The sequence below is a fragment of the Notechis scutatus genome, chromosome 4, assembly GCF_049901735.1.
Source record: "Notechis scutatus isolate UNSWTSFEM ecotype Mainland chromosome 4, rNotScu1.2, whole genome shotgun sequence".
Taxonomy (NCBI): Eukaryota; Metazoa; Chordata; class Lepidosauria; order Squamata; family Elapidae; genus Notechis; species Notechis scutatus.
The window spans coordinates 64,269,777-64,292,939 of NC_142012.1; the positions used below are offsets into that span (position 1 = coordinate 64,269,777).

The 23,163-nt window shown below is 37.1% G+C and overlaps 1 protein-coding gene across 1 annotated transcript in view; it reads left to right on the plus strand.

Moving 5' to 3' along the window:
• The window catches only part of LOC113417979 (N-heparan sulfate sulfotransferase 4), a 155,257-nt gene extending 133,176 nt beyond the window's left edge, over positions 1-22,081 (plus strand). The window contains exons 8-15 of the mRNA XM_087963637.1: positions 4,301-4,397; positions 4,890-5,013; positions 6,950-7,124; positions 9,008-9,178; positions 11,799-11,908; positions 13,676-13,778; positions 17,326-17,744; positions 21,288-22,081. Coding sequence (XP_087819763.1) covers positions 4,301-4,397; positions 4,890-5,013; positions 6,950-7,124; positions 9,008-9,178; positions 11,799-11,908; positions 13,676-13,778; positions 17,326-17,445 — 900 coding nt within the window. The 3' untranslated portion in view covers positions 17,446-17,744; positions 21,288-22,081. The remainder of the gene's footprint in view (positions 1-4,300; positions 4,398-4,889; positions 5,014-6,949; positions 7,125-9,007; positions 9,179-11,798; positions 11,909-13,675; positions 13,779-17,325; positions 17,745-21,287) is intronic.
• Positions 22,082-23,163: the final 1,082 nt, after the last annotated feature.

Sequence of the window (23,163 nt, forward strand, 5' to 3'; positions counted from 1 at the left end):
TACGAAATACTAATGCTATGATGATGATTTTGAAAAAGGTATATAGGTATAATAATAGTTTCAAATTTCTACATTTTATCATTGTTCGGTATTATTCTAAGTTATTCTGTATTATTAATATTTTAAAAGGCAGAGTAAAACAAGACTTGCAAACAATGGCACTGCTGGGTTGAACACTCTCTTTCATCCTACATGAAATTGCTACATTTTGCAGTGCAGTGATTATATTAACTGATACATTCTCTCAAGTATTTCCATGTCAGTCAAAATATACTATGATGGATTATTAGTATACATAATACTAGATTGTTTTATGCCTCAAGGCACTTGTTTTTATAAAACAATGTTTTGATGAACTATCAGAGGATTGAAAAAGAGCTGATGTGGTTCCCATTTTCAAAAAAAGGGGAGAAAAAACAGATCCAGGAAACTACAGAGCAATCAGCCTAACAATACTTGGGAACATCCTGGAAAAGAAAATCAAACAACAGATCTGTGAATACCTAGAAGCAAGCAAAGTTATTACCAGAAACCAACCTGGGTTTATTAAAAACAGATCTAGCCAAACAAATCTTATTTAATTATTTGACAAAGTGACTAAATTAGTGGAAAAGCAAAATGCTGTGAACATAACATACTTGGATTTCAGTAAGGCATTAGACAAAGTAGACCATAACCCACTTCTTAGTAAGTTAGAAAAATGAGAGATGAGTGCCATGTGCAAATAGGTGGAAATATAATTTCCTCAAATAAAATAAATAAATAAATAAATCATCACCAGATAGATTTGTAACTGGCTGACAAACCACATTCAACATATATAGTCATTAATGTAACTACATTTACATGGAAGGAAGGAAGCAGTGGGGTACCCTGAGGTACTCTTCAATATCTTCATATATGATTTATATGAGGGGATAGAAGGGAAATTCATTAAATTTGCAGATGATACCAAACTGGCAGGAATAGCCAGCACCCTAGAAGATAAGCTCAAGATCCAGAAGCATCTCAACAGACTTGAACTCTAGGCCCTATATAACAATGATGATTGCGGGACTCAAGGCTAAAACATATGAAAAACAGTTGCAGGGATTGGGTATGCCTAGTTTAATTAAAAGAAGGACTGGGGCAATGGTGTGTTTCAAATATTTTTACCACCGGTTCGGGTGCACTTTGTGTGCGCACGCACACAATTATTTAAAACAAATCATGGTCTGAACTTTTATACCTCAGGAACATATCTTGAGTGTTCTAATTTAAACTGAATTGTTCAACTGTGTTTTATCAAATTATGTGGCTTTATAATTCACTAATTGCATCACTCAAAACAAACATTTTAAGTTAGAGTTTCTCCATATGTGAAATTCAAATTTCTTTGTGTTCAGGTTACATTACGGACAGTGTTTTATTTTAAAAACACAAGAGATGGGGGGGGAATTGTTGAAACTCAATGAAAGTATTTATGTGCAAGTTTTGAATAATGGTATTTATTTAGAGCAGGAGGGCACAACTTTTTTTTTGTAATCAAGTTTTATTTCAATCTACGAATACAACAACAATATATAAACAGTGTAGCATCAATATATCATACATTTTCGTATAATCAAGCTTAATAATACCAATCATGTCTCTTAATACACATATTGAATCATAATCCTTCATTGCTTATTTTCAACATTTCAATACTCTCTCCTAAATGCCAACCACCATATCATTTAAAGAGGGCACAACTTTTCTCAGAAAGTCACTCTTGGTAGTTGGGTGATGGGATCCACAGAAGGACATGCTGTAGACCCCATTGGTAAAGGAATTCCAGCTCACAGGTTCTAAGAGAAGAGTCTTTTCTGCTATGGATCCTGTCCTCTGAACCATTGTGTCCCCCAAGGTGGACATTGTGTCCACAGCCACCCCTTTGGCCTTCTGAAATCCAGGACCTGAAGACCTGGATTTGCCAACTGGCCTGGGCTCCAAGAAGAACATGTTATTGTGGAAGTAGTTAATAGACTAAGATAAGACCCTCCCTCCCTCCTGTGTGCATTTTTCTCCCTTCCTTTAACAATTTTAAACAAAATGTAGTGTTATTATTTGTTTAACGTTTTATGTTGATATTTGTTGATTGTAAGCCACCTAGAGTCACCTCTAGGTAATTATTATACCTCTACGCGCTTATTACTGAGAGAAAGGGAAAGAGAGAGAAGAACAATAACACTTAGACCTGTATACTGACCCATGGTGCTTTATAGCCCTCTCTGGGCAGTTTACAAAGTCAGCATATTGCCCCCTACAGTCTGGGTCCTCATTTTTGCTGAGCTCAAAAGAATGGAAGGCAGAGTCAACCTTGAGCTGGTCAGGATCGGACTCCTGGTACTGGGCAAAGTCAGCCTGTAATACTGCATTCTAGCCACTATGCTGCCACCATATATAGATAGATGTGTGAATATTTATATAACTATAGCAATGGCACTTAGACTTATATACCGCTTATTTCCCCCAACAATTTGGGTCCTCATTTTACCCACCTCGGAAGGATGGAAGACTGAGTCAACCTTGAGCCCGGTGAGATTCAATCTGCCAAATTTCAGGCAGCTGGCTGCAGCAGAAGTAGGTTGCAGTACTGCACTCTAACCACTGCACCACTGTCATTTTTAATTTATTTTATTTATTTATTTGATTTGTCAATTGTTTACAAGATAATAAGTATAAATGTATACATAGTTGTGAATACATGAAATGGTTACATATAAGAAAAATAAAAGAATAGGAGAAACAATAGGACAGGGACGGTAGGCACGTTGGTGCGCTTATGCACGCCCCCTACAGACCAATGAGTCCTATATTTCATTATATTTGTCCACACAAAGTCTACATCTATAGGCAATCCGCTCATAGGTGACAAGGGCAATCAGGTCTTCAAATCAATTAAGTAAAAAGAGCCATTATCTTTCCAATGCTGTAATATCAATCTTTTGCCCAAGGCACAAAGAATCTATTTACATTGTCTGGCTGTCATATTCTAAGTACTACCATAACATATGTAGTTTGAAAGAATATTATCATTTGAAAATATTCAGTATCTTCACACGATTATATTTATGTACTTATATTTATGTACTCCATTAATTACGTTTCCTAAAATGTAATTACTGTAGGACACTGTATTAATATGTATTTTAAAGAAACTTTCACCTTATTACATCTCCAATACAATATTGTTTTTGACAATATTTAAACATAATGCAGTACAAGATATTGATCATCATACTATTATACTATTATTATGCTTTAGAATTCAAATCAGGAATTCATGTGTCTCAGAAGTAGAGTATCTGATTTTTCTACAAAAAAGCAACCATTTGCTCCACATGACTTTTCAGCTGGATATAATATTACCGTATTTATCGGCGTATAACACGCACAGGCGTATAACACGCATCTTCATTTTAAGAGGGAAATTTCAGGAAAAAAAATTAAATTTCTAAATAAAAACGTTGAAGCAAAATAAGGGTAGCTCAGAACTTTTTTTTTATTAATATTATTACCACTTATAAGGTAAATCAGTGGTCCCCAACCTTTTTGTACCAGGGACCGGTTTCAAGCAGAAAATTTTTGCAAGGACCGGGGGAAGAGAAGAGAAGGAGGCTTCGCTCTCTCGCTGCTCCACCATCCAAGGAAGAAACTGCTTCAAAGAAGTGGGGGGCTTTTCCTGTCGCCGCAGCTATTCGAGCGCCTGCTTTCACCCCCACTCCCACCCGCGCGCGCTTCAATCCACAGTGTCCCATTCTGCCTGCCTGCCTGCCTGCCTTAGTTTCTGGTTGTTTGGGAGCAGCTTGGCTGAGAATAATAACTATTCGCCTCTTTTACTCAGCCGAAGCTGTTCCGATTCAACCATTAACGAAGGCAGGCAGGCAGGCAGAACGGAGCACTGCGGGCGGGCGGGCGGGCGGGGTGGGGGTGGGGGAGAAACGGGCGCTTCAGGGAAGCTGCGGCGACAGGAAAAGCCCCCCGCTTCTTTGAAGCAGTTTCTTCCTGTGCTGGTGGAGGAGCGAGAGAGCGACTGAGAGAGCTGACCCAGAGAGAAGGACAGGCTTCAGTTGCTTCCTCCCTCCCCTTCTTTCATTTGTGTCCTTGATCCCCGATCCCAGCAGCATTCACCGAAGGCTTCTTAACATTATATCGGCGTATAACACGCATACATCATTTGCCCCCTATTTTCAGGGGGAAAAAAGTGCGTGTTATACGCCGATAAATATGGTAAATATTTGAACATTATCTCAAACTAATTTGGTTTTTTTATTTTCAGAATCCATGTGATGACAGACGACATCGTGATATTTGGTCTAGAGACAAAACTTGCGGCCACCTACCAAAATTTCTTGTGATTGGACCCCAGAAAACAGGTAAGAGAATTATACAGTTAAAAAAAAAAACATAATAGAAACAACAACAATGGCTTTTAACAATAGTGAAACAATTTTGTAAGTCTACTGAACTGGAAAAGCCATGAGAAACAATTTAGGCTCTTTTTTCCAGGACTTGCAAACTACCATTGTTTTACCAATAATATGGCTTTTTCCCCCCATAATAGTAATTATAGTAGTTTTAGAATGTTCAATGTAAAACATTTCTAATACAATTAATGAATATAAATTGCTAATATTAGCAAAGTTGTATTATAAATATATAGAATTTTTTAAGAAAAAACAATTTAACTTAATTCTTTGACATAAACTTACATAAAATTAATATATCATTCCATAAGTGGGATTTTTTTCTTGCTCTTGGAATATATCTCTTGAAAACCATTCTTTATTTTTTTAATGCCTCTTTAAATTAAGTACTGCATTTTTCTGCATTATTATATAATCCTGACTACTTTCCTTTCCTTGTAGGAACAACAGCACTCTATTTATTTCTCCTTATGCATCCCTCCATAATTAGTAATCTTCCTAACCCAAAAACCTTTGAGGAAGTTCAGTTCTTTAATGGAAACAACTATCATAAGGGAATTGATTGGTAAGAATATTAAGACAAGTTTTTAGCATATACTGAATCTCAGAGAATTCATTATAGAAGTATTGGCAATACCTAAATACTTTTCAGATGAATTTTCTGGGCACAGTGCCATATGTATCAGTCTGCAATTAGGTGAGATGAGATTTTTTTATCTAAGTATGATTTTCTTTATTTGACATTATAATACAATTATTTGTATTCTTTATAATCAAATGCCATTCAGAAAAGAGCTGTATAACTTGTTTTGCTTGTTAGTCGTCTCTTTCCATTAGTTTTTAATTTTGTGTTCTAAATGCCATATAAATAACAGTAATAAAGAACAGAAATTATAGACTGAAAATATTTAAGAAAAAAAGTAAAACTAATCAGAATTATCATATCAATGTAAATTAATAAAGATTCTATATTTAAATATACCTGTCTGGTTTTCTGCCCCATTTCAAAAATATTATAAAGCCGCTGAGGAAAACAGCAAGACCAGGCAACTTACATTATTACAGCACTGATTTTTTTTAAAAAAAATTACATGACAAGATGTTAAAGAGGATAATGAAAAAGGCTATTCTAAAGATGCTATTCACAGTATATATGGGTCAGTGGTGGGATACAATTTTTTTTTTACTACCGGTTCTGTGGGCATGAGTTGGTGGGCATGGTGGGCGTGGTGTGGCTTGGTGGGCATGGCTTGGTGGGCATGGCAAGGGAAGGATACTGTAAAATCCCCATTCCCTCCCCACTAACCTGCTTTCCAGCTCCGTTCTCCTTTTCAGGGCAACAAAAGAAGAGCCAGCCAATCAGCTGGGACTCGGGAGGCAGAGAATAGATGAGGGCAGGGCCAGTCAAAGGTGGTATTTGTCAGTTCTCCAAACTACTCAAAATTTCCACTACTGGTTCTCCAGAACTGGTCAGAACCTGCTGAATACCACCTCTGATATGTGTACTTAGAAGTAAATCCCAATCGATCCATTAAATGCATCAATAAATGTATCAGAAGGAGAAAAACAGCTTCAAAGAATACTTGGGCAAGAAAACTGAAAGTAAAAATCTAAAATAATGCAAATATTTCAGCATTTATAATAGAACTGGTATGGAACTTTGGAGAATGATACATGCACAATTCCATGGTCCTACTTAAAAAGTCATAACATACTGTAAATAATAGACAAGAAATGGCAATCAGCATGCTCAAAGGCAGAGGTGGGATTCAATTTTTTGTGGGCATGGCTTAGTTGGTAGGCGTGGCTTGGTGGTCATGCTATTGGCTGGGTGTGGCCAACTCAATATCACTCACATCGAGGCATGCATCTCCTCGCCTGGCCTCTTATGACTGTGGGAATGCTGCAACAGTCATAAGTGTGAAAAATGGTCATAAGTCACTTTTTTCAGTGCCATTGTAACTTTGAATGGTCACTCCACACAAGCAAAGTACCAGCAAAGGAGGGGAAAAAAACTCCAGAGACGTTCTTGAGACAGGAAGTCTAGTCCTGCCAAGAATGTAATAAGGGTTAACGGAGAGGCAGTTTCAGTAAGCAACACCAGAATGTTTCCTTCCTGCCTTCCTTACAGGATTAGGCCAGTAATTTGTTTTAATAACCGGTTCTCCGAACTGCTTAGAATGTTAACAACCGGTTCCAGCGAATAGGTGCGAACTGGGAGAATCCCACCCCTGCTCAAAGGCCTAGAACTACTCCAATATGTAAAATGTGGCAAGTCTGGAGGATTTTAATTTAGAATAAAGAGAGAGAAATTGTACAATATACTCTGCTTTAATAAGGACTTCTCAAAATAATAGCACCTTAGATCATACATTTATATTTACTTTCACTTAGATACATATACCCCTTCTCTGTGTTTTTCAAAAGTTTATTTTGGCAAGGTGAAAAATGACTTTTTTTTTTAACCCTCGTCATTGCTGGTTTTGTACTTTTACTTGCAGGTATATGAATTTTTTTCCTACCCCTTCAAATATCACTGCTGATATATTGTTTGAGAAAAGTGCCAACTATTTCCATTCTGAAAATGCTCCCAAACGTGCAGCATCCTTGATACCCAAAGCAAAAATCATCACCATCCTCATTGATCCATCCGACAGAGCCTATTCCTGCTATCAGGTAAGATTCTCCTAATGAAAAAGGTGAGTTCACAATTATAAAAAATCAGACCAAAGCCATCACTTTCACAGCACGCTAACTATTTATAGTGCTTTATTTAATGTGATAAATTACACAGATGAAGCAAATAATGTGCTTTTGTCTGCTGTCATTGCCATCAGAAGGCCCTGGGAAAAAACCATTAGCAACAGCAATAGCACTTAGACTTATATACTCCTTTACAGTCTTCTCTAAGCGGTTTACAGAGTCAGCATATCACCCCCAACAATCTGGGTACTCACTCCATCTACTCACCTCCGAATGAGGAAAGGCTCACGTTGAGCCTGGTGAAATTTGAACTACCAAATTACAAGCAGTCAGCAGAAGTAGCCTGCAGTACTGCACTCTAACTGAAGCAGAATGGAAAGTTACCAGAAAAGTATTCTCATAATTAGCAGAAGTTTTCCTAGCAAATATTATGGAAGTTGCTTAATACAATATTGTGTAAACCACGAAATTACTGAACCAAAGAACTAGACATGTTCCAGTAAACAAGGGTGGGTATGGAAAATAAGGGAGGGTGTAAGATAAGTACACATATGCTGAATTGTGTAAAATGACTAATTAGATTTACTTCTCCTTTCTATAATACGTATGATATGGTATAGCTTGATAAGAAAAATGCCCCAGGCTAGGCTAAAGCTGTGAGATGTATAAAAGTGACACCTCAGGAAGAGCCGGGGGTTCAGAATTTGCCATGCTAATGCTCTGAACCTTATGCGCAAATAAACCTGTATTCTCCTACGCTTCGTGGTCTTGTGTCCTGATTTGGAAACAGGATCTGCTGCAACATAACCACTGCGCCACCACGGCTCATTAGCAACGGGCTCCATATCACTGCAACAAAATGTTGCCTAGTTCTATCCTAGCTTTTGTTACAACCCCCTGCTCTGTTGCAGTATTAATAACCCAAGAGAATTTCAGATGATGAAATTTGAGTTTAATTGATGATGACAGTCTGAAATCTACAACTCTGCATAATTCCCAGTTCTTTCATTTTTTAAATCCTACTCACTTAGTGCCCATATTACTGAAGCTAATGACTTCTATTGAGGCACTCTGTGATAATCAATTACCGCTATCTAATTAAAACCATCATCATTTAAAACTTATAAAAGCCTTAAGAAAATTGTTCTGTGATTTCCCTTATGTGTGACTGCATGATCTTCATAGAACTGTAGAGATGGCGGGGACCACAAGAAATCATTTCTTGCAATCTTTTGCGAGGAAAACAAGAAGGAAGGAAAGTAAGAAGAAATATTGATTTCTCAGGAGAACACATATCAGAACTCCAGAAAAGATCCCATACCTTAAAACATAATTATATCTTATATCTCTAGAGAAAGAAACACAAAAAAGAGGTTCACTCAAAGGTGTTAAAGGGAGATTTTATTCAAAATTTGTAAAGAGGATATTTGAAATTGAATCTACATAGGACTTTAAAACTCAAAAGCAGCGTTTTATATTCACCTTGTCACTGAACTACGTATGTATGTACTACACAGCAAGTGTAAGTGCCTCAAAATGCTAGACATAGCTTCCCAATATATTTTTTATCATCATAATGTTATTGCAGGGGAAAAAAATAAGATTCTTGGGTATCTAAAAACTGACCATTTGTGATAGGATCATATTTTGTGGTACATATACCCTAGCAAACCTATTAGACTTCCAGGCACTCTGAGATTTTTATATATTATATTTCACTATATTGTATTGTATTTCATTAGAGGAAATATAACTAAAAAATCAACTAGACTTGGTAAAAGGCACTAGTAACGATTATTAAGACACTCTCACCTATCTATCCTGTGGTCATTTAACTTTGGATTTTTCCCAATTAGCATCAGCGTTCCCATGAGGACCCCACTGCTCTAAAGTTCAATTTCTATGAAGTAATTACTTCAAATGATGCAGCGCCATCTGAACTAAAAGGCCTACAGAAGAAATGTTTGATTCCTGGCTGGTATGCTGTCCACATAGAAAGGTGGCTAAAATATTTCCCCTCTTCACAGGTAAATTGCCTTTTCACTAAATAATTTTTTTGTGGTAAGTGTCCATCGTTACTTTATAACTTGTGTAATATTTAACATGTTTAATAATGGATTGTAAGATGTTCAACAATGAACTGATAAACCTCTCGTTCTTTTCCTTAAAACACAAAGTTATTCAGACACAGACATTAATTTATGTCCTAAAATGTAGAATTGCCTTCAGAAGAACTGAGATTCATACTGAGGAAATTAGAACTATTTTTTTGTAGAATAAATCTAGAAGTTTCGAGGAAAGAGACTTAGATAATAAGCATTAGATTTCAGCTGTAATCCAAAGTTTCTAAGTAGGTAATTTTATGCTAACCAGTCTCATTATTATTAGGAAATAAAAGAAGTCTGCATCAGTGGTGACAGAAGATAAAGAAGACATGCAATAAAAAACTGTTCAGTGAACTTCAAAGAATAATGTGCATATCTAATTTCTAGAATTAATATTTCTGTCTTGGAAAGCATTTTCACCAGTGTAGACCAATCTTGAGCTAGGAAGATTGGGAGGCAGACCAAGACAGCTTGGCATATCAGTAGTGGTAGAAGAGGTTTCTGTTTACTACTATTTGCATTTTGGTATCATCATAGAGGAAAGAAATCGAGTGGTGCAGTGGTCTAGAGGTGGAACTCTTGCCTCACAATCAGGAGGTTGTGGGTTCAATCCTAGGTAGAGGCAGATAGTTATCTCTGGGCACAATGAGAATTTATCTGCTGAATCAAATTCCACATTGGTGACAGGAAGGGCATCCGGCCAGTAAACACTCTGTTCCTTTCAGTTGCCCAGATGCCACTCCACTAGGGATTATGGGGTCAATAAAAGGTGATGATGATAGAAGAAGGAAATCCTAAATGAAGTTAATGACTTCAGACCAGTTGAATTGAATCAACACTTGTATGTGACGCATATGTTCTATCTGGTTTCTTGAAAGCTGATTCTTGATCCTGTCCTATTGTTTCTTTTATTTTTCTTATATGTATCCATGTATTCATAACTATGTTTCTACTTATACCTATTATCTTGTAAGCAATAGACAAACAAACCAAATAAATAAATAAATAAATAAATAAATAAATAAATAAATAAATAAATAAATCTTTACTTGAACTGGAGTAAAGAATGAGCCGCTGTCAGCCAGTTGGGTAATTTACCTGCACAGTTTTCACTTTGCTATATCAGTTGGCTAACTAGTTTTAGACTTTTTTCACCTTGTATAATAAACTTGTTTAAATTTTGTCTCAAAAGTGTGAGAATCCAAACTATATTGTGCATACATACACACACACACACCTGTTCATATCTACTGCCCTTCTAAGCAAACATGTACAAAAATGATAGACATTAAGACAGACAACTGGCATAAAAGCCTTCACTCTCTATTTATGATAAGCTTACTTTTTTATAATACTATTTTAACTGAGAAATTTTGAAGTGTGGAATTGACATTGACTTCAGGGATTTTAAGGGGAAAGTCTTATTGATTACCTTATTGAACTCACAATTTTATCATGCTTTCAATCAGCAAAGCGACTTTTCAGACCGAAAAACCCTAAAGCAATTGGGTAATCAAACTTTCCAGTTCTGCTTCTAAGCTCAAGCTAAGTTGTTAGTATCTGGTTCATTTATCACTGATTCTATTTCTGAATCCATTTACTGAAATTATTTCACAAACTTTGTGGAACAAATCTGAAATTGGCTTTATCCAGAGCTGTCTAGAGTATGGATTCTGTCTCATTTTATAAATAAGAATTATTTTTTTATGTATTTATTCTTAAAGGCATATTCAGAAGTTCAGTGTATTGTTTCTGGGACTTATTTGGGAAATTCTATTTATTTCAGAATTGTTAATTCTCAGAGCAGGAAATTTTAATTTTCTAAGTTTAAGTTTATGCCACTAGGCATACTTTCCTTTTTCAAAGAAGGTTAATAAATGCAAACGTTTTCCTATTGCAATTTGGTCTCAGGGACTATCTTAAGATTGTCCTCTTTGGTCCTTCTTTTAAAATTGGAACGTGGAATTATTTTCCTAGTATTTAAGAAATGCAGCACAGTGACCAATAGTACTCCTACTCAGTGATGGGATTCAAATTTTTGTACTACCAGTTCTGTGGGCGTGACTTGGTGGGCGTGGCAGGGGAAGGATACTTAAAATCTCCAGTCCGAGGTATTTGCCGGTTTTCCCGAACTACTCAAAATTTTCTCTACCGGTTCTCCAGAATTGATCAGAACCTGCTGAATACCACCTCTGCTCCTACTCCAGTTTGATCACTATGATCATGCTCAATTAATGGCATCTGGAAAAACCAAATTTGACAAGGCCACCCAGACGTGGTATTCAGCAGGTTCTGACCAGTTCTGGAGAACCCGTAGCAGAAATTTTGAGTAGTTCGGAGAACCGGCAAATACCACCTCTGATTGCCACACCCACCAAGCCACGCCCACAGAACCGGCAGCAAAACAAAATTGAATCCCACCACTGAGGTCACCTAAAACAATCTTAACTCCTCACAACTGATGTGTTTGTCTTGCTATGCAGCAATTTCATACTTCCTTTGAGTTTTATATTTAAATAAACAACTAGCGTTATCTCTACAGTTGTTAATAATTGATGGACAGCAATTAAGAAGTGACCCAGCTACTGTGATGGATGGAGTTCAGAAGTTTCTGAGCATTTCTCCTCATTATAATTATTCTGATGCATTAACGTGAGTTGCATTTCTTTGTATGTATCTTTCTTTTGCATTAGTTTCATGTTATACTTGTGGTAGTAGTTCACTTTTTAAAAAGTCTGTTAATAGACTGCAAATATGAAGATAAGCAATTGCCTAGCTGTGATTGCTTTTTTGTAACTTCTAGACATTTTTCTTATTTCAAGGGGCGATAGAAATGGACATTACTGAAATAAGAAACAGTAGACCTGTTGTTATCTGCATTAATTAATTGAGCCTCTGTGACACAGTGGTTAGAGTGCAGTACTGCAAGCTACTTCTACTGCAACCAGCTGCCTACAATTTGGCAGTTCACATCCCACCAGGCTCAAGGTTGACTCAGCCTTCCATCCTTCCGAGGTGGGTAAAATGAGAACCCAGGTTATTGGGGGCAATATGCTGACTCTGTAAACCGCTTAAAGAGAGCTGTAAAGCACTATAAAGCAGTATATAAGTCTAAGTGCTATTGCTATTAAGAAAAACCTACTTTCTGCTTTAACAGCTAATATTTCATCTTATATCATTGTGACCAACGAATTCTAGAGAGCATAATAAAAAGGTGGTCCTCGACTTATAGCAGTTCGTCTAGTGACAGTTCAAAGTTACAATGGAAAATGGAAAATGTGACTTACGACCATTTTTCAAAGTTATGATCTAGCATCCCCATGGTCAGACAATTAAAATTCAGATGCTTAACAACTGACTCACATTTATGACAATTTCACTGTCCTGGGGTCATGGGATCAGCATTTGTGACCTTCCAACAAACAAAGTCAATGAAGAAGCTGGATTCATTTAACAACCATGTGACTAATTTTAACAACAGCAGTGGTTCACTCAATGGTAGCAGGAAAGGTCATAACATGGGGCAAAATTTACTGAGTAAATATCTCCCTCAGCAACAAAAAAATTAGGCTCTGTTGTGTTCGTAAGTCGAGAACTACTGTAGTGAACATTAAGCTCCTTTTAATAGCTTCATAATGTGCTAGCCCCGTGATGTTGAACCTACATTCTTCAAAAAAAATCTACCAAAGAAATAATTATTACAATTAAACATTTTCTTCCAAATATATTTCTTGGAAACAAATATATTGTTTGCAATCTAATTCTACAGCTTCATTTCTTTTCTGGGGCAGAGCAAGCAATATTATTTCTCCTCTTGGGAAATTACTGAAAACCATCAAAAGGCCTTTGCAATGTACAAGGAAGGCTGGAATCCAAGCTAGAAGTGAACTCCTCTCAGCGTATCCATTTAATCAATGATTTATTTAGTTTTAATTGATGCCACTACTAAAGATTATTTGGGCGGTGAGGATTAATGCAGTAATAGACTGAGCTGGAAAAGTAATTTCTCTTTTATCTGAAATGTGCTTTCGTGAGTGTATATATAGGAATATTGCTATTATTGGAAAAAGCCCAAGGCAAAAAAAAAAAAAAAATGTGGGAGCAAGCTCATTATTGCTATATTCCAACCAATAATTCATTGGCCTTCCAAGGCATCTGCCAAATTTAATTAAATTCTCAGTGTTTTTTACAGCTGCCTTTTTCACTCTTCTAAGTATGTCACGGGTCCCAAAACAATATATTCAATAGTAAAAAAAACTGTCTCTGGTTTATTCCCTAATGTGCATTCTGAAATCCACCAAAATGTATCCATCCCCAACTTTGAAAAGTAAATTAACCACTCTCTGCCACAATGATCCTCTGCTTGTTGTGGGATGTTGTCCTCTTCCTATGCCCACCTTCACCTATGCAATATTTTAGGTTTGATCCTCAGAAAGGATTTTGGTGCCAGCTGCTGGATGGAGGAAAAATAAAATGTCTGGGGAAAAGTAAAGGCCGAAAATACCCTCCCATGGATCAAGAGGTATTATTTTAATTGAAACTTTAATGTTATTTAGTATGGTCTGAAAAAAGGGAAATTGTTACTATGGCCGTCTGCATCAAAATCATTGAAAAGACGCGTTTCTTACTGGGAAACAGTGTAAATGCAGTAGCTGAAAAAGTTACTGAAATTATTCAGTTTAAAGAGGTGCACCACTCAGGCATTTATGCATTCAAGCAAACAGATAATCAGAGTTGGAAGGGACCTTGTAGGTTATCTAGTCCAACCTCCTGCCCAAGCGGGAGACCCTACATCATTTCTGACAAATGGCAATCCAATCTCTTCTTGAAAGTCTCAACTGATGGCGCTTCCACAACATCCGAGGGCAAGCTGTTCCATTGGTTGATTGTTCTCACTGTTAGAAAGTTTCTCCTTATTTCCAGGTTAAATCTTTCCTTGTTCAGTTTCCATCCATTATTCCTTGTCTGGCTTTAGAAAATAGCTTGACCCCTTCCTCCCTGTGGCAGCCCCTCAAATATTGGAAGACCACTATCATGTCTCTCCTGGTCCTTCTCTTTACTAGACTAGCCAAGCCCAGTTCCTGCAACTGTTCGTTGTATGTTTTAGCCTCCAGTCCCCTAATCATCCTGGTTGCTCTTCTCTGTACTTTTTCTAGAGTCTCAACATCTTTTTTATAATGTGGTGAGCAAAACTGGATGCAGTACTCTAGGTGTGGTCTTACTAAGGCTTTATAGAGTGGTATTAGTACTTTCCTTGATCTTGATTGTATCCCTCTGTTGATGCAATTTAGGATTGCATTACCTTTTTTGGCTGCTGCTGCACACTGCTGGCTCATATTTAGCTGGTTGTCCACTAAGACTCCAAGATCCCTCTCACAGTTACTGCTATTGAGCCTGGTTTCACCCAGTCTATATGTGTACTTTTGGTTTTTCTTGCCTAAGTGTAGGACTTTACTTTTCTCTATATTGAATTTCATTTTATTAGATACGGCCCAGTGTTCTAGTCTGTCAAGATCCATCTGGATCTTGAGCCTATCTTCTTGGGTGTTAGCTATTTCTGCCAGCTTAGTATCATCTGCAGATTTGGTAAGTTCCCCTTCTATTCCCTCATCTAAGTTGTTAATGAAGATATTAAAGAGTACTGGGCCTAAGACAGAACCTTGTGGCACCCCACTGCTTTCTTCCCTCCATGTAGACTTAGACCCAGTAAGGACTACTTGTTGAGTACAGTTTGCCAGACAGTTGCGAATCCATCTAGGGGTGGTGCTATCTATTCCACTTTTTTCTAGCTTACTAAGAAGTAGGTTGTGGTCTACTTTGTCGAATGCCTTGCTGAAATCTAAATATATTATGTCCACAGTATTTTGCTGGTCTACTAATTTAGTAACTGTGTTGAAGAATGAAATAAGATTGGTTTGGCATGATCTGTTTTTAACAAACCTGTGCTGACTGCTAGTTATTACTTTACTTGTTTCTAGATGTTGGCAGATCTGTTTTTTTTTTATATCTTTTCCAGTATCTTTCCGGGTATTGATATTAGGCTGATTGGTCTATAGTTTCCTGGGTCTGTTTTTTTCCCCTTTTTGAAGATGGGAACCACATCAGCTCTTTTCCAGTCCTCTGGTAGTTCCCCGGTGCTCCAGGATTTTTGAAAGATATGGTGCAGTGGTTCTGAGATGACCTCTGCCAGCTCCTTTAAAACTCTGGGATGTTATCCATCAGGCCCCGGTGATTTGTTTACATCAAGATCAGACAGGTGTTCTCTTACTATTTTTTTGCTTATTTTAACTTTTATTTCTGGTCTGTCTTTTACAGTTATGTTTTTGGTGGGTTGAGCTATAGTTTCTTTTTGCGTGAAGACAGATGCAAAGAATGAGTTAAGCAGTTCTGCTTTCTCTCGTAAGCATCCTTTGCAAATAATTTTCAAAAAATGTTCAACATAACCATATCATCACTGGGAGCAGTGAGAACTCTGCATTTGGGAAGAACTCTTGACAAGGACCCTTCCTTTTTCTTCTCTTTTTATTATTGACGCTCTCCTTTTATTTGTATTTTTTTTCGATGTAATCACAGAGAGCAGCCATTGTTCATTCTTGATCTTTTCATTGATCAACTGAGCAAATAAAGGGCAGAGAAGGCCTTGAGGCCTAGAGGATTTGAAGGCTGGGAATTGTTTCTCCCACCTGAAGAAGCTTCTTGTGGAAGTGTAGGATACCCAACTTTTAATATTGCTCCTGATTAACATTACTCTTACTGTGAATATGTGACACCAACTATTCTTTTCATATTTAATTTTCCGTAAATACAAACTCAAAATAATTATTTGAACAAGTGGCTAAGTTAGTTGCCAAATTAGCCTCCTTTTTCAATAAATTGTATGGATTCAGATGCTGTTGTGGTTCACTGGCAGCAGGTGCAGATGGCTGAGGTCTCGGAGAGCGAGGCCTTGGATGAGGGCCCTGCGTGTGATGCAGGGATGGGGCCAGGACCATCAGGGAGTGGAGTGCTGCCTTTGGAGATTGTGGAGGATGGCAGCAGTGATGAAGAGGTTCCTGAGGAGCCTTTGCCCATTACACATGCACACAGGGCTGCTTGAAGGAAAGAGCAGCTGCAGCAGCACGGGCGACTCGAGAGTAAGGCTGCAAGGTGATGGCCCCTCCCTTAAGAGATAAAAGCCAGCCTGAGAGACCGGTATTCTTTGCAGGAAGCAAAGAAGTTCTTGCACTTCAAGCCTTGTGGAAGTTTGGACTATTAAAGGGTTAAAGGATGGGCTTATCCATGGATCGGTTTATACACGAGTATATATTTAAAATATTGGTATTTTAAAAAAGTGATGGATAAGCCCATCTGCAAATAAGCCAAGTCCAATTTTGGGGTGGATTGTGGCACCTAAAATTCTTGGCTTGTCCACAAGTATATGTGGTAATGGATCAGTGAATACCATTGTACAGGTGTTAGGCAGTGACCTAGATTTTGACACCAATAGCCAAACTGACTTCCCTTTCTTTCCTGCCTTTTCCTTGGCATGGGAAGATTTCTTCCCATTTGCTCAACATCCTGGAGATTGTAGAGTGTATCATTGTTTACTTACAAGAAAAAGATTATATATGCCCATCTTCTGAAGCATATGGTTATGCAAGATAATTATGTTAGTTTTATATCCTGCTTTTCCTCCTAAAAATTCTAAACAATACATTGATAGTTCAGAATTATTTGTGCTGCAATAAGAACCTAAAATTAGACTGGGCTTATAATGAATGTCCATGTCTGAATATGAATTTAAACCTGCGTCTCTCCACTCTTAATCCGATACTTCAAACATTACAATCATACCTGTTCTTATATGCAGTTGATCTACAAGATCAGACAATTAATCTGTGATCAATTTATAGTTCGTTAATTCAAAAAAATTATGAATAGTTAAATACATGTATCTCTCAATTTTTGTGAACCTTCTGCATAACTTAGAATTATCTTTTATGTCATGCGACCTTTTTACAGAAATGAAACATGAAACTAAAACATTTTTAACTATCTGAAAGTTTATTTTTTCCTCTTATTATTCTCAGTCTAGGGCATTCCTTTCAAATTACTACAGAGATCACAACGTGGAACTGTCTAAATTGCTGCACAGATTGGGACAACCTTTGCCATCCTGGCTAAGACAAGAGCTCCAGAAACTGAGATAGCACAGAACAGAAGTGAAACCGTTTTGTTCTGTCCTTCACTTCCTGGCTCACTCTCAGCTCTCAGTGGAAGATCTGGTGATATTAAGGATATTAAAAGAAAGGCTGCACCAAAAACAAGCAAATAAAACAATCAGAGCTTTGAAGTATTATCCTTTATCCTTTACGGGGTTCACATATATTCTGCATATCCTGAAACTGTACATATATGACTATATGACCTAGAGTTATCACCATATATGACAAATTACAGCCTGTCAGGACAGTACAAAGAATGGATGCATCTCGCCATAGATTGCAAGGTTTGTGAAAAAAAAAATTTTTTTTTTTGATAACTTCACTTTTAATCGGTGGTTTATTTTCCAAAGATATAGCTTTTAAAAGTAGACTTTGCTTTTTGTTTGCTTTCCTTTTCAAACAGAAATATTCTAATCTTTAGCCAGGCGTTTCTCAGCTCTTCAGGTAACTGTTTAGTATGGTACAGTAAAACCATGCTATATTCTAGCTTTTAGTGTGCTGATTAAAACATATCTTTCAACTGAACACAATTACATGGAGAAAGAGAGTTGTTCAAACATGTTTTATAAGAAATTATGACTGATGAATGAAACAGTTTAGATGATTTAATAAATAATTGTCCTCAAAAACAGAGCTAATAAAACCCACCATAGAATGGAACAAGAGAGCTTCAGCTCCACTAAATTAACTATATCACTTGCTAAACAACGGTCCACAACTGTCAAATAGATAATTTATCTTAATGCTCCCCACATGTACACACCCTACATTCAACATTTCCAGTTGCTGAAATGTCCATAATAATATTTTAAAAGTATATTTCTTATTGTGGATTCCATAAACCCCACACAGTTGTTCTTCAGACAAGGGATGCTATTTGTCAGTCTTACTAATTTGATCCTCAAGATTCAAAAAAGGGTTAATCCTGTTGAACACTAGAGCAGGAAAAGAAAATCTATGGAGAAGTGCTACTCATTGTTCATGTTGCTTCTGAGATGTTCATGGAAATCTCACAGCATTTGTGAATTGGGCCTATTCACTTAGCCATCTTGAAACCAACACTGTTCATTATTTCCTTTTAGTTTTACTTCAATAATAGATTTTTTTAAAAAAAAAAAAAACCTAAGAAAGAATAGTGGGTAAAAAAAAGGAAAAGCCATTGTCCTCCTCACTTCCTAACTAGTATACAATGGTCTAATAAAGCTCCAGGCTCCATAGTATCCACAGGTCAAGTCAAGATATCAACTGCAACAATTGAAGGGTTGTGCCTTTTTTTACATGCATAACATTAAAAGCCTTAGTTGGGTAGTGTGGTTTTTTTAAATTGGATTTATCATTATAAGAAAATGAAACATTCTTGCTAAAGACATAGTTAACCACTTTATTAAAAAATACTAATTTTAAGGAGGGAAATTATTTTACTAAGATATATCATCAACCTGGAAGGTAATAAAGTCTATACCTGGTGCAATAAAACTATGTTTAATTTGGCTGTTGGTCACATTCAGTTCAGCCTGATTTCTTCAAGTAAGCCATTTCTGAAATGACAATAAGGAAGTTCATTTCTCATTTTACAGTAGAAAATTCCCTAAAGTTCAGTCTACATTTAAATATTAAAACACACATAGAAAAAAGCAAAGATAATCATAGAAAGAATTTATACTATGGCCTAAATCTGTAGTTTGCTTCTGATTTTAATTCATTCTGACTAATTAAATTATCAGCAGCTATTTTCTCCATTTCTTTTTACAAATCAAGCACACGTGAACACAAATACAAGTATATTGCTTTAGGCTACTGGAGAGATCTGAGCTCAGATATGTACTTCCAAGATTTAGTGGGGTGAGTGCAAAAGGAAGTCTTTAATTTATGCATTTAATGAGGTTTCAATTGGATTATATATAATCCTATTTCTCCTTTATTTATTTTTTTTAGATTTCTTTTTCTAAACTTTGTCTTTCATTTAATTAAAATACAAGTCATGAAGTTAAACTGATGAAATTAAAGCTGACACAAGGGAAACATTTTGCATGTGGCAAAAATAGTCCGCCATCATGTTGGTGATGGCATTGCAAGGAAGAGGCTGTACTACAGCAAGGGTCTTCAAGCCTGACAACTTTAAGACTTGTAGACTTCAACTCCCAGAATTCCTGAGCTAACTTGACTGGAGGATGAATTCTAGGAGTTGAAGTCCACAAGTCTTAAAGCTGTCAAGTTTGAAGACCCCTGGACTAAAGGACCAACAAGGTCCCTTCCAACTCTACTCTGATTGACTGATTGAGCTGAGAATTCATTCTCTCTCGATTTCCATTCAAGAAAAGTAGTTTCATTTTAGGAACCCTTAAAATGAAGAACAATATTCTGATTCTGAACTCGTCCCAAAGTATATCCTATTCAATTATTTTTTAAAAAATGCTGGGGAAAACATTTTCTGTACAACCAAACTTTGATGTCATCTACATGTTGCATTTTGGACAAGCTGAAATTTCTGAACTCTTTTTAGTGGCAGCTTAATGTATATTGATTGTCGCAATAATCAAAGCATATTTTTTTCTGAATTTATCAGATGCTTCCTTGTGTTAAAATAAGCATTTAAACTACCAGGAAAATGTTTCCTTCTGCCCTGTTGAGATTTGTTCTGCAAACTACTTCAATACAAAATGACAAGTTTATTTGATACCTTATTTTTCTTAGCTGCTGCAGATTTTAGTAGCAAATATTATTTCCAAAGCAGTTTTGTTATGAGGAACCTTTCCACTGCAACTATACCTTTTTGTACAGAGGAATTGCTGCTTATACTTCTTTCAAAGTATGAAAAATGATCATAAGTCACTGTTGTAACATTGAACAGTCACTAAATGAACTGTTGTAAGCCAAGGAGTACCTATATTGGCTATCCCTATTGGATCCTTACAGGGAATAGCCTGAGATCCTAATAATGCTTTTTAGTTGGGGTTGGAGAATAAATAGAATTATTGCCCCTCTCATCCAACTCTATCTTAAAATTCCCTACCTTGTCTCACATGCAACTCTAGAGGGTATTCCAACCATTTAAAATAAAATGTCCTTATATAAGGAGCCTCTGTGGCACAGTGGTTAGAGTGCAGCACTGCAAGCTACTCCTGCAGCCAGCTGCCTACAATTTGGCAGTTCAAATCCCATCAGGCTCAAGGTTGACTCAGCCTTCCATCCTTCTGAGGTGGATAAAACGAGGACCCAGATTGTTGGAGGCAATAGGCTGACTCTGTAAACCGCTTAGAGAGGGCTGTAAAGTATTATAAAGTGGTATATAAGTCCAAGTGCTATTGCTATATTACTGAAGTAATAAACCTTGTTCCCGTTCATTTAATTCTGAATGAAAAGATCTTTATATTGTGTGTCTTCCCTCCTCCAGAAACTCTGCTGAAAATTATCTGGGTTGCTAATCGCTGTACCTCCCTTTCTTTCCTGATTGCCCTAAAACTCACATAATTTCACAAAATCTTTGCAAACAAGCGAGAATATTAATTCTCATTCTTTCCTAAGAATCTTTACCACCTTTGAACTTTTAAGCAACAATTCAGCTGCTTAAAAATGTTAGGGAAACCTTTTGTCTCAAAGCAGAGAGTACTTAACGCTGCAGAAAAAAAAAAGTAAATTAGCTTACCCTTAGCATTTTGGGGGAATTATGAGTCCCAGGATTCTATGGAGAGGAAATCATAGTAATTAAATTGAAATTAGCTGAATGAGCATTTCTAACATCAAAATGCTATCAAAGAGAATTATTATTATCTGCATTTTTTTTAAAAAAAAGTTTTGCTTTGTTTTTTGTTTTTTTCTGCATCCAGTGCATCCTTCCCGTGCAGTTTCAAAAATGTGGATTCCAGGACTCGACATTTCCCAGTATTACTTCAACTACAACGATGAATAAAGATTCACAAGTGACTACAATTCTTCTATCTGCAGAAGCTGGATTTTGTAAACCTTGACACAGAGACAAAAAATATAGTCTTCCCACTGGAAACTAATTCTGATACTTTCATATTAACTGCCTTGAAATGAATTATTTTGTATCTAACCATTGCAAATCCCAGTTCTCTCCACATATATTTGATGCTGAAACTACAGGAGATAAAATTTTCCACTTCTAGATTTATTTGGGGTTTATTTTATTTATTTGTTTTAGGGGATGGCATCAAACTTGTGCCTCACTTTTTTTTCGTCTTCGCACTTCTATAGAATAAACACTTCTTCTGCACTTTTCTGAAGGGGTTTTCCATCATTTCGCAGGATTTCTAAATATTTGATTGAAAGTGTATTCCTCTAATCCCAGGTGCTCTCTCTTTTTATATGTCAGTTTTTGTGATTGACATCATTTCTTTTGTTCTTTTTAATTTGTTCACAAGGTCACTCAGCACTGAAGAATAAGAAGCTCAGCATTTGAGGATTCATCTTTATTCCCAGCATAATTCATAAACAAGCAACCTAGGCATCATCCAACAGTTGTTGTACCCGTCATGTTGTTAGTTTCAATCTGAACCATGCTGTCCTATTGAATTAGCTAAACATGATTTAACATGTTAGTACCATTTTTTATCTTTCACCAAGGGTACTGCTTACTTGCATTCATAGATAGTTGTGTCGGCTCCAGGATAGAAGCAATTAACAAGGTACTGTATTGCAGTGGTCCCCAACCTTTTTTATGCCGCGGCCCGGTACCGGCATCAGCTGGGCGCCGTGGCCCGGTACCGGCATCAGCTGGGCGCCGCCATCTTGTTTTGATGAAAAAGTGCTTCCGGTGAGCTCACCGGAAGCACTTTTTCATCAAAACAAGATGGCGGCGCCAGCGATTCAGTGAGCTTTTCCAGGTAGAAATGGCTTTCTACCCAGAAAAGCTCACGGACGCTGGGCGCCACCATCTTGTTTTGATGAAAAAGTGCTTCCGGTGAGCTTTCTACCCGGAAAAGCTCACCGGAAGCACTTTTTCATCAAAAGAAGATGGCGGCGCCCAGCAAACCAGCGACCCGGTAGGATTTGTTCCACAGACCGGTAGCGGTCCGCGGACCAGTGGTTGGGGACCCCTGCTGTATTGTACAACCTCAGAAAGAACAACGGTTTTCCCTGCTATTTAGAGTGTGTGAAGATAGCTTCTAATCAGGCAGTTCATTCTGACATTCACAAGCAAAGCCCATATCACTGTGGCTTCATTTTGAAAGAAGATGGATCTAATTCTAAAAAGGATCATGAGAATGTTTGTCCTTATTTCCCAATTACTCCAAGTACCATACACACAAATCTGAAGCCTGCTAGTGGCATGATCAAGAAACATTTGATTGTATTGCATCACAATAACGTTGGGAAATGACTTACAGCTACTGGAAGATTTAAACCCGGCTTGTCAAACTCCCAGCCCACAGGCCAGATGTATCATGCACTGGCCATGCCCATGCCTGGTTTAGCAAAGGGGAAAAAGTCCCGATACATCACAGGATGACACCGTGACAATGTGAGTTTGACAATCCTGACTTAAACCATACAATTTCATTCCTAATCTTTCTTCCTTTGCCCAACATCTAAGAGATCCCCGTGATATTTGTGGAACCAAATGTTTGTTTGGCCTCATCAGTAGGCTTACTGTCAATCCTAGTTTGACCAGCGCTTTCTGGTTTTGTCATCTCCTCAAAGAATTCCAGTCAGATCACAAAAAATATTATAATACAGCAT